A 13147-nucleotide genomic window follows, 5' to 3' on the forward strand; every position below is an offset into this window, starting at 1 on the left:
TGGGTGGCATGGTGATTTATCATGTTGCACTGGACAACCTGTCTCAATGAAGTTCTTGCGCCAAGAGTATATTGTAGGTGTGCTTGGACGTTCTTTAACATATTCAGTGTGAAATTTATGCTGAACAGCTGTTGCTGAACAGCTGTAGCAGAACTTGTTTCATGAAACCATATCACACAGCGAGCACCCTCCGCACCACTGGAAGTGGCCTTTTTAACTGTGCTCTATGCTGATGCTCCTGGTGGCAGAATGGGGTACTGATGCACCATGTGGTGAATCAAACATGAGGCTGTTTGCTACAAAATGACCCATTTTGTAAGTAATCTCAATAAATTTCTATATCATTCCAAAGTTGTAAAGTCCATTTTGATTCATCCTTTATTTCGTCTAAATTTGGATTTCGAAAGAGTTGCTTCACAGAACATACTGTTTTTTAATTCATTTATCAGATTACACAAAATTTAAATTACAAAATATTGTCAATTGATATTTTCTGTGACATTCTCCAGAGAACCTAAAATTTTATGGTGTCAAAAATCTTGTTGTAATTAGTTTTCATATTATCTAGCTAACTAAATACAGTGTCACATCAGGGAACCCAGAGAGTATACATGACAAAACAACATCTTGAGATAGCTGTATAATCATAACACAGATACCACAGGAACCAATACTGGGTACACACTTGTTCTTATTGATCTGTTGTTATATATCAAAGAAGTACAAGTAGTTCTCTCTGGTGGTAATGAAATTGCTATCATCAAGCCTAGTGGAAGAACTTCAATACTTGAAAACATAAAGAAATTTTTCTTGAAAGTTAATAACTTGGTGCTCTGTAAACTGGCTGCCACTGAACTTGGAAAGAACCAAGCCAAGCATTTCCATACTGCACAAGACCTGGTCACACTTTTAGAAATAATGCACATGGGCAAATAAAGAACCGAAACAGAATATTCCAAATTTTTAAGTTTTTATAATGATAAGAATTGAAATGGAAGTCACATGTTACGGATTTTATGCAATTACTTACACTTTAGTACTACCTGGAAAAAATCTGCACAAATATCCAGTTAGATCTTGATATGTATGAAAGTGATGCAAACACTAGCAAATTGCTTTGTTCAGAAATGTAAAATTGTGCACCTCACAAAACCCAAAAACATATTATCTTATCCAGAATGAGATTCTCACTCTGCAGCGGAGTGTGTGCTGATATGAAACTTCCTGGCAGATTAAAACTGTGCCGGACCGAGACTCGAACTCGGGACCTTTGCCTTTCGTGGGCAAGTGTTCTACCAACTGAGCTACCCAAGCACAACTCACACCCCATCCTCACAGCTTTATTTCTCCCAGTACCTCATCTCCTACCTTCCAAACTTTACAGAAGCTACAAACGTTCACAGGAGAGCTGCGATGTATACATTTGTCGTATGTCCTACATTGATTTCTGTGGTTATATTCACACAGTGTTGCTTGTGTGTTAGTAATGACAACTCTAGGCAAACACCATTATTCTCAGTCATTAAGTGAAGATCGTTGGCCACTGCGTTGTCTGTGGTGAAAGGCAATGCCTGAAATTTGCAATTGTCAGCACACTCTTGACACTGTGGGTCTCAGAATATAGAATTCTCTAACGATTTCCTCATTTACAATATTATTCCTACTGTATTATGTATTTTCTCTTGTCTCTCAGTAAAAAAAAAAAAAAGTATGGTCTTGTCTGCCTAAACTTTAAAATCTGACGAATAAAAAGTGGTAGGGAGCCTTAAAAGACACACTCAAGAAGGGTATGTAAAATGCGATGGTGCCAAGTGGTGCTGCATGCCATACGCATCTTAAAAACATGGAATGAAATGTCGCTGTTTAGAAAAATGCCTGTTGTATTCATTTTCAACCTAAGCATTGCAGAGCATCCCTCCCAGAAAACATACTGAAAGGGGGAGAAAATGCCCCACGATTCGAGAAACCAACATTATCGTTGGACTACCAACATTTCACGCAATTTTTAGGGTCAGTTAGTGAAGCTAGTAAGTACTAGGCCTGTTCAAAAAATTCTGGAACATTCATAATTTCGCACCAATGGTGTGTTGGAGCGAAATGCGGTTGGCACCCTTTCATTGTGTGTAACTGCCAAAAGCTTCATTGTTGCATGTCTATTAGTTATTGTTCAGTGCTGTATTGAGTAGAAGATTGTGTTGCATAGTTTGCAAATTTTGAGATGGCAGAGTTAGAGGAGCAGCGCATCTGGATTAAATTTTGTGTAAAAAAAAAAAACCTTTGCAGAGACACCAAATGATACAGGAAGCCTATGGTGATGAGTGATTAAGCTGTACTCAGAGTTTCGAATGGTTCACACAGTTTAAAAAGTTAACGGTGTCATTCAATTAGGATGCCCTTGAATGTCAACAGACAATGCTCACGTCAGGAACGTCACTGAAATTGCACGTGCTAATAGAAGACTGTCCAAGAGATTGCAGAAGAATGTAACATGTCAGTTGAATCATGTCACAAAATCCTGACACAGCATCTTGGAATGCATTGTGTTGCTGCCAAGTTCATCCCACGGTTCACAAGTGAAGACCAGAAAGACCTATGCCTCGCAATCTGTGAACGGCTTTTGGATCGCGCAAATGAGAACGAGATATTCTTCAAGAGAATCATAACTGGTGATGAGATGTGGGTCTACAGATATGATGTTGAGACCAAGATTTAATCTTCACAATGTGTCAGGGAAGTTTCTCCAATACCAAAGAAAGCTCATCAGGTCAGGTCAAATAAAGATATGCTGACATGGTTTCATTGACTTTGAAGGATTAGTCCATCATGAATTCATGCCCCAAGGACAAACTGTTAATCAGGACATGTTGTGATGCCAGCAAGAAAATGTGAGATGGGAATGGCCTGAAATACGGCAAGACAATTCATGGCTCTTGCATCACCATAATGCATCTGCACATCCATCTCTGTTGGTGCAAAACTACTGCACAAAAAATGAAATCACTGTGCTGACTCATCCTCCGTACCATCCAGACCTATCCCCTATGGACTTTATTTTTTTCCCAAGTTGAAAACCCAATTGAAAGGATTAAGATTTACAACAATATAGGAGATAAAAGAAAATTTCCTGACGGGGCTTCATGTGACCCAGCAAGAGGCATACCAAGATTGCTTCTGGAAATAGAAACGGCATTGGGAGTGATGTATCAATTGTGGTGGAGAGTATTTCGAAGGAGATCATGCACAATAAGTAAAAGGTTAACGTAGGAAAATTTTATGGATGAAGTTCTGGAATTTTTTGGACAGATGTCATACGTAGCTGTCGATGGATGTTGGGTTTTTGCCTAGCTTCAGGATTGCGATGACACTATCTCTCCAATGTAAAGGGAAAACACTTTCAAGTGAAATATGGTTGAAGACCCTGAGTAGGTGAATCATCTGAGTATGAATTGAATCAGGGCCTGGGGCCAAATCATGAGATGAATCGAGAGCCTGAAACAGTTCCCATTCAGTGAAATGTTCGTTATGTAAGTCAGGATTATGGATAGTAAAGGATACAGAAATATCTTCAACTTTTCTTTTAAGCATTTAGGAGGCAAATGGGTAAGAAGAGAATGTTGATGCTGTCATTAAGTGGTTGCAAGGTGTTTCGAAAGTACCAAAGCATTGGTGGAAACACCACTGTGAAGGAGGAGACCCAGTGCAGTTGGTGGCCCAGTAGACTATGGAGCTTGGCCAGTTCCTCGGAAAAAGAGGCACATGTTCCCACACAGATGATGTTGTGCTCCCTGAATTCCCACCCACTGCTTTCAATTAGGTAGTGAGACTATGGACGGATCTGCTTGAGATGAGGGTGGTCTGCAAAGGATGTCCTGTGAGATGCTGCAGGGCACTTTGACAGTCATGAATAGATATTGCAATGATTTGGTCCAACATGGTACCAGTCACTGTTGACGGGACCTTTGAAAAGGAGGACTGCAGTTCAAGCCAGTTCAAGCAGTGCTGATGATTATAGGGATTCATCTCTGAAAACCTCATGTTTACAGTCCGATAGACGGGGGGGGGGGGGGGGGGGGCAAATATGATGGCAGAGGTACACAACTGTCAACTGGGCCTTAGGCAAGTGCAACATGGCAGTTGGTCTATTGGGTAGTGACAAGGAAATGACAGGATCAACAGAAAGTGATTGCTATAAGCCATGAGATTAGGGGAAGATACCTTAAGATCAATATCTGAAAAGCTGCTATGGATGGCAACAAAGTGGGTAGTGGTGAAATCATTGAAAAAACACAGATCAAGATCAGAGAGAAGTTGGCTGAGGAGTTCTCCTACACAGCGGGGTGGTGTGCAATGAAATCTCCCAATAGGATAAAAGGGGAGAGCAGAGAGTTATTCTGTTACAGTGACCATCTCAAGGTACATAAATGCCTTGCCTATGGGTAAACATACATTTCAAATGGTAATCACTTGGGTCGTTCACACCCTCACCACTACTGCTTCCAGTGTGGTGTGCAGGGGAATCCATCCAATGATGACATTTTTGTAAACCGATGTATGGACCCCTCTAGAAGCCCTCCAAGGGTTCGTATGGTTCTGGAAGATGGCATGGTAAACTTAAAGGATTGAATAACGGCCGTCAGTGAACTGCATTTCTTGGAGACCAACACAGATTGCAGAATAGGATGACATTAGTTGTTGCAGTTCTAGCAGGTGATAGTAATATCTATACCATTTCCACTGAAATTATCAAGTTAATGGAATTCTGGTTATGCATGAAGGAGCCAAGACAGTAGATCACACACCACAGTCACTGTCTGCCACCAGTGAGGGTGGAACAACAGAAATAAATTCAAGTTCTGAGTATAATGGCATGGGGAAACTGGTGTGTCTGGGGTCACATGAGCAGCCCTCTGCCTAGATTTCTTCTTTGTCTCAATAGCTACTTTAGAGTGTCTGTGAGGGTAGAAACTGAAAAGGAGTGAGCCACCCAGGAACCCACAGTCTGTTTCCCTTTCATTCACTGGCTGGTGCCAGGTTGCTGTCCAGTAGATTTCTAGGGAGAGGTTTTCCTAAGACGAGCTCTGCCATTAGTAGATATCATAGAAGGATGTTGCTTCTCTGACTGGGCGCAATGCATCAAGGTCCTCTAAACTGTGGTGAAGAATTGTGGGCCTATCTTCCCTGTGGGCTAATTTACTAGTGGATGAGGAAATGGAGGGAGTAAGTATTCAAAGTACTGCTGATGACCTGGCCATGGTAGAGGAAAATTTGACACCATTGTAACAGGAGATTATATATATATAATTTTTTTTTCCCGGACTGTGAAATATGAGAGGCAACCTGAGACCTTAAGTTCCTGTATTTTACATATTTTAATTTAGGTAGCACACTTTGGTGATCCAGGGGCAGTTCTGAGCTTCCAGAGAAAATGTACATAAAACAGTGCACAGAAAATCATACCATATATGCTGCAGAATAAATACTGAGTACTTTTGATGTACTACTGGGTATGATGACACTGGAAAAGGAAAATTCTAATACAAACCTGGAACAGATTTTCTAGGCTGCTTAGCTGATGGTGCTGTTGTGGATGCCACAGATGAATATGCAGTAGTTGTGCTTGCTGCCGCTGCTGTTGTCGGACTCTGTCCAGGACGAGAACTTGAATCTGAGCTTTCTGAAGACCACCTTCGTTTCACAGCTGTACTGCTATCTGAGCCACCTTCAGTGCTCACTTCACAATCTTCTGCAAATGAATAAAACTGGACTTAACAGCATCCATGTTTTTCATCATATACCATGACACGAAGTGTACAGATTCAACGAAACAACAACTGTGTTATTATGTTGTGTTGCATTACACTACATTACATGAACATAATAATGATTTAGCAAATTATTACTGGAAAACTGTAGTGAAAAGTACACAGAAAATCAACTGCAAGACAGCAGTGTTAACAAATACTATGTCAACACTGAAGGAGAATTAAAAATTCACTAAGAAAGAAACGGATATCTAAGGTTTTCTCAGTGCAATTAATCAATGGAGTAATTTCAGGTGTTCAGCTGAGTTATTGTTTCCATTTTATGCACAATACTTTGACAATCAATCCAGTCACCATCTTCAGGTGCTGCAGGCTGGGCTGTTATGTGTGCTTGCTGCCTGGACTCCAATCAGACTTTGAACGCTTTCGTTCACATTTTCTTATTTTCACAAGATGGGCAAAATAAGACAGGTCTGGAAAATATTTATAAAAATGACATGGAACTGACCCTCGTTAATGAACAGGAGAGCTGCCCATCACAAAAAATAACAGCAACAGTGATTTTGATGTAACAATCAGTTGCCGCCACATGTCTGTGCACACTTATCTGCTGTGTGCTCTATGACGAGTACTTTGCTGTGTCATTGTGTTTGACTGAATGAGAGGAACAGATATCTTTAGTGACCAGTTAGCATGAAATGGTGCTTACGATAAAACAACACACGTTCTTTATCAAGTGTTATGTGAAGCACAATTCAAGCAGAACTGTTTCTACTGAAATACAACTCCCACTGTCATAATACAACTGCCAGTACTACTCCCCTGTGGCCACAGTCACCTCACATATGTACCATTAAAACAACGTCAACAGTCTTAGGCATTATTAGGAACAATATTTTAATTAGTTTATAATGACAAATGACATGTATAGAATGATTTAAGCATAATATCGCACACAGCAGAAAATGTAATTCTTATAATTTGCTTTATCAAATACACTTTTCAGTTCCAAATATTAAATCATGAGTATATTTAATAGTTAATACTATAATATGTTAACTTTGAAGAGAATTAAAATGATCTTTCGCCGCTACATCCATATCTGCATACAAACTCCAGAAGCCACCACATCATGTGTGGCAGATAGTTCCTTGTACCAGTTCTAGTCATTTCCTTTCCTATGCCTACATTTGTGATAGTTCCATTTGACAATTATTACAATTTTATACAAATTATTCCATTCTATCACCTATTAATTAGTACATATTTATTTTACATGCAATTGTAATCTTTTTTTGCAAATTTCTACTAAAGTAATTTCTATTTATTGCATTAATTATCATTTAACAATAATTGGTGTATGTAAAAGAAAGGTATGACCATAAATACAGATTTACCATGTACTACAATATATAAGTCTCAGACTGTTGCATTACAGTGGCAAGCCTGATTGACTCATTGTGTTGAGTCATTTTCTTCCTCATGAATTGATTTGTAGGATCGTCATATTCGTCTGTGGGCAACATTGTTCGAAAGATCAAAGATCAAAACTCTTCTTACTGTATTACATATGAGATGTTAGGACTGTCCAGTTTCCTGGCCCTCCCACATATTTCTCAGTGCTACTCTTGCAGTCAGTCAAGACATAGAACGCCTGAGCAGGAATTACTGTCTACTTGTACAAAACTTACAACCAGAACAAACAGAAGCCTGCACTTTAACACAAGTGATTTCACAAAAAATTAGTTTTGTGTAATTTGTGCTGCTGTCTTGGTCTGGTACACTTTCATGTACAGTTGCCAAAAGGAAACTATTCACACATAAAATGGCTAAGTCCCATATTGCACATTCTTGGTGTGTAAAGCCACATCACAAATTGTGTTAAAAGTTTCACCACATTAATGGCAATATCGGAGTATAGTGGCAACATATCATATCATTATATTAGCGAGATGTACTACACACAACACTGGAAATGAATAAGAATTAATCATTATACATGGAAGTATAGGATGTCAACAATGATCACAAAATATGTAGTGATTTGACTGGAAGAACTAGATGTGGTCCAAAGGAGATGTTGACATCACTGTGCAAATAGCTTACAGTCAAGGTGGCTGGTCGAAATTCCTTGTATCAGAGTTTGGTTCTGTCATGTGGCTAATTTTTATTTTTAATTCCCCACCGTGGTAGGTGCCAGCAGCCTTTCTGTGGTAACTTCTCTTGTATTGATGAGTACAACATTGTCTTTAAGACAACTATTGTAGTGCAAGTTAACAAAAACTGTGTCACAAAATTTGAAACAAAATACAGTGAAGTTATTTTAAGGGTATCCATCTTATAGGAGTGATAGAATATTATTATTCTGAGGAGAACATGATTTTAGATTAATCAGACTTCCAGTAAATTTTATCTTTTACGAAGCTCATATTTCAAATGTAGGTGACAATAACTAATAGATTACTTATTCAGTTCCCTGGCACAAACTGAACTGGTAATGACTCCCCCCCCCCCAAATTATGCACTAAAATGTAAGTGCCAAGTGCAACAGCAATCGTTTTGCACTCTCATTTGGAAACATTAAAATTCACTATCACTCTCCATTTTGAAAACAATCAAGTCCAAATTAAGTTCCCAAAGAGAATACTTTGTTTGTATGCATAAAGCTATTCACAAAAGTAGAAGACAGAAATGGAAAGCAGAAACAGCACAAAAAAACATTAGGAGATGATAAATGTTTAACTATAAACTCATCAATTTTGGTCTCTAAGAAAAATTACAAATACACTAGAAAAAATAAGTTTAACTATTCAGTATAATGGGCCTGAATAACATATTTAAATCTGTCAGACTTTATTAAAATTCAACAATGGAATATTCAGGACGGGATAATGGCAATATTATGAAAAGGGTAGATTTCTGCTCACCATATAGCAAAAAACAGAATGCTAAACAAATAAGCTTACACACACCCACCCACCCACACACACACACACACACACACACACACACACACACATGACCACTCAGCAGCCAGAAACAGTGTTTTTTGTGTTTGCGCACGCACGTACGTACGTACGCGCGTGTGTGTGTGTGTGTGTGTGTGTGTGTGTGTGTGTGTGTGTGTGTCGCGCGCGCGCGCTGTTAAAGGTTCTCCAAGACCAAAAAAAGCTCACCAGGTCATGTCAAATGTCAAAACCATGCTGATACTTTTCTTTGACTTTGAAAGATTAGTCCATCATCAATTCATGCAAAATGGACAAACTGTTAATCAATGGTACTATTGGGGCACATTTTTAAAGACCTTTGATGCGCAGCAACATGTATGATACATATTTTCGTATTACGAAGGTATAAATTTGAATTCCGCCAAACAACGCATGTCACTTTCCGAAGCATTGAAATCGAGATTATGATGTGCTTTTGGAGAGCTCATGTCACGTGATCTCGCCAGCTAATGACAGTATAAGACACGTGATATAGTCAGCCAATAGCAAGATCACTCTTAAGCAGCGCGAACACACAAATAAGAAAAGTTAATGGTTTAAATTAATATATATATAGCATTCACATACAATATTGGTCTCGAAGATTAATAATCTGGAAGAGAAGTTAAGCTTATACATATAATGTTGATCTTTTTTGTGCGTGATACACTTTAAGATACATCACACAAATGTGCCAGTAAAATTTTTAATTACGACGTAAATGTCTGATCTTCTGGGCTCGAAATTCTTCTAAATGGTCGTCCTCAAAGAGTTGATTTTTAAATCAGATTCAAACACTTTGCGATTTAAGAAATTCATCGTACATTCTCGCACATAGTTCATATTGTGTAAAAGGAAATTTACTTTGAATGTAACTCTTTTTAAACCACCATTCCCAATATTTTCCTGCGACCTGTTAGAAATAGGTTCGTTTTAGCAGTTGCCAGAGAGCGCCAGATAACAGGCGTCACTGCGCTCGCGCAGCTACGATGACGCAGGAAGCCCATATATACATTCGTACTTGTTAAACATTTAAAGATCTTACATTATGTCATAAAAGAAACAAGACATCAGAGGATACTTCAAGAGCGTCGGAATTTTGTGAACCCTACTAAAATGCATAATTCGGCTTAAAATGCACACTCATATGTAAATTTTATTGGAGTACCAGTACTGTATTATCTCATGTTTGGTTCTTTATTATGGCATAATGCCATAAGTGCACTTGAAATGCAGTGAACAGTTGAAACTAGCCAATAGTGTGAAATTAAATACTTAGTTTCAAATAAATTGACTGCCTCAGCAGAAACGATTAATGAAAGCCAAATCTCTTTAGCAAACCGGCAAAAATAACTTCATTGTTCTGCAAGGCGATTAAGCTTGACTGTCAAAAAGGTGGAAATAATATCTGAAACTAATAACATATTTTGGGTTTCCGTAACTATGCGAATGTATTTTAATTCATTTCATAGCTCCAGGCCACAAAAATCCGTTTTATCATCATTTAAAGTGAGAGCAACAAATGAAGAGGAAACAACAAAATCACTGAACGTAAACACAGGTCATGTGGAGACGACCCACTTCCCCACCACAACTCGGACTGCTCTATACATCACCCCCAGATTTACTATTATTCCCCAACTGGGGCAATATTAAGTAGTGGCGTCCAGCCACACTTCTGTAACCAGAAGCGGGAGAGGGTACTACTCATACGAGACTCAACTGCGCATGTGCAAGAGCCCGCCCGCAACTGCTCAAATGAATCTAATTTATTGTTATGAAGCATTGCAGCCTTCCTAAAGCATTTGACACACTTTGCTGTTGGTAGACGCTTGTATGAGCACTGTTTTGTTGTTGTATATGGTGCATTTCCTTTGCAACTTAAGATTTATTTTCGTTCCCCCCCCCCTCTCATTCATATTTTGTTGCTGCAGTATTATTCTGCAGTAGCGGGATACAGTAATACGCTTTGTTAGAGTATTGGTTCTTACCAGTCAAAATCACAAAAATTTAACTGAAAACTAAAACAATGAAAAATTCCTGGAATTCTAAACAATTCCCGGGTTTTTCCCGGATCTCCCAGTTGTCCTGGGTCGTATACACCCTGTTAATATTTCATTAGTGAAAGTATATATAGCATTTTCCGTTGAAAAACCCTTCTGGAAACCAAACTGACATTTTGTTAAAACTTTATTTTTACAAAGGTGTGAAGCTACTTTATAATACATTAGTTTTTCAAGAATTTTGGATAAAACAGTCAGAAGAAAGATTGGGTGGTAGTTGTTGACATCAGACGCATCCCCTTTTTTATGCAGTGGTTTAACAATGGCATACTTCAGTCTATCTGGGAAAATACCCTGCTTCAGAGATCTATTACATATGTGGCTAAGAATCCCACTTATTTCTTGGGAACAAGCTTTTATTATCCTGCTGGAAATGCCATCAATTCCATGTGAGCTTTTATTCTTGAGAGAGTTTATTATCTTCCTAATTTCAGAAGGAGAGGAGGGTGGAATTTCAATTGTATCAAATGGTGTGGGTAAGGCCTCTTCCATTAACTGCCTTGCTTCTTCTAATGAACATTTAGATCCTATTTTCTCTACAACATTTAAAAAATGATTATTCAAAATGTTTTCGACTTCTGGCTTGTTGTTTATGAAGTTTCCATTCGCTTTGATGGTGATGTCATCCTGTACTCTTGGTTGCCCTGTCTCTCTTGTAACAATATTCCAAGAGGCATACCAAGACTTCTTCCGGAAGTGGAAACAGGTTTGGGAAGTGTGTATCACTTGTGTAGGAGAGTATTTCAAAGAAGACGATGTACAATAAGTAAAAGGTAAGTGTAGAAAAATTTTGTGGACAAAGTTCTGGAATTTTTGAACAGTCCTCGCATGCTGTCTGATTGAGAAGACCTTTTGGTCAAAAGCTTACTTGTTTAACAATATTTTTGTTGTGCCTGTCTTTATTAAAATTCAGCTGAACATGTATAATGATCTGAAAGAGATAAGCAGGTACAAAATGGCACGACCTTCCAATTGACAAGACAAGTGTAGAATATGGTTTTCCAATGGAAATTATGGTTCATTTCTTCCTCATTTTGAAGAAAAATAAAATTCAATAGTTTTGTGGTCTGCAGGTATGAAACTACAGACACTAGATGATGCAATGCACTACACTTTACCTAACTGAAATAGTAATTTAATTTGAGAAAGTGACTAGTTATGTTCTGATTTGACATTGTTTTTAATTTATCAAGCAGATACTATCATTCCTAAAAATATTTCTGAATACAGAGGAGAGGTGCCTATTATGAGAGAGTCTGCTAATGTGAGAAAGCTAGGTTCTGACAAAGAGAGTGCTTATCTCTGTTGGGAAGCATCGAAACTTAATTCTCACAGCATCTGTGCAGAGCAGCGGCAATAAGACCATTACGGACATTGTCGAGAACCCCTGATTGTAAAAGTGTTAAATTTCTAGCTTTTTAATGTACGTCAAGGGTGGGCAAATGCACTAACGCAGGCATGGGTGCCCGTGTGCGTCCACACTGCTTGCCCGTGGGCATTGTCAGCCAGCAGTTCCCCCTCCACTTCACTGATAGTGTCGTTCCTTTGTTACCAGAGCACATGCTGCAAGATGGGCCTGTTTACTTCATGTCAGTGTTGAAGTCTCTTTTGTGTTGGTGGTAGGCCAAAATTAGCGAGAGGCAAACAGCTGAAGAGTAGTTAGGATCCTCAAAATGAAAATTGGTTGAATCCCTACACTTCAGCCTGCAGTGGGAAGAAATTATTATTATTTTTTTTTACTGAAACACAAAATGACCCTCAGTACCTCATTTGTAATGTTATTATATCAGCATGGAAGAAGTACAATGTGAAGTGGTGGTTTTTTCTTTTTGTCTTTGGATGAAAGCATGGATGTACCAGACATTGCTCATATTGCTGTACTTGTGAGAGATGTTGACACTGAGTTCAATGTCATGGAGGAACTCGTTGATTTAGTGCCAATGCTTGATACAACTATGGCCGAAGACATATTTTCTTGCTTAGGAAAAATTATTGACAAATATGACCAATGATGGGAAAAAACTTAAAAGATTGCAACAGATAGAGCTCTTGCAATGATTGGTCAAAAGTATGGCATTGTTGCTTTGATAAGAAAAAATGTAAAAGACATTGGTATTCAGCAGGAAACACCAGTCACACTCTGCATCTTGCACTGCGTTAATCTGCTGGTAAAAAGTGCCAAAATAAGTCGTGTAATGGACATTATTGTATAAACTGTCAATAAACTGAGATTACAGGTTTTGAGACATTGGTAGTTTGAATCCTTTCTGGCAGAGCGAGAGTGTAATTATGGCGATGAGTTGTATGTTTGTGAAGTATGCTGACTGAATCGAAT

The 13147-nt window shown here is 38.5% G+C and overlaps 1 protein-coding gene across 2 annotated transcripts in view; it reads right to left on the minus strand.

The window, feature by feature from the left end:
* The window catches only part of LOC126248555 (polycomb protein Scm), a 197114-nt gene that overhangs the window by 45528 nt on the left and 138439 nt on the right, over positions 1-13147 (minus strand). For both annotated transcript variants that reach the window (XM_049949639.1, XM_049949638.1), the window contains exon 12: positions 5543-5743. In XM_049949639.1, coding sequence (XP_049805596.1) covers positions 5543-5743 — 201 coding nt within the window. The remainder of the gene's footprint in view (positions 1-5542; positions 5744-13147) is intronic.

This window comes from Schistocerca nitens, chromosome 3 (assembly GCF_023898315.1).
Source record: "Schistocerca nitens isolate TAMUIC-IGC-003100 chromosome 3, iqSchNite1.1, whole genome shotgun sequence".
In the NCBI taxonomy this organism is placed as follows: domain Eukaryota; kingdom Metazoa; phylum Arthropoda; class Insecta; order Orthoptera; family Acrididae; genus Schistocerca; species Schistocerca nitens.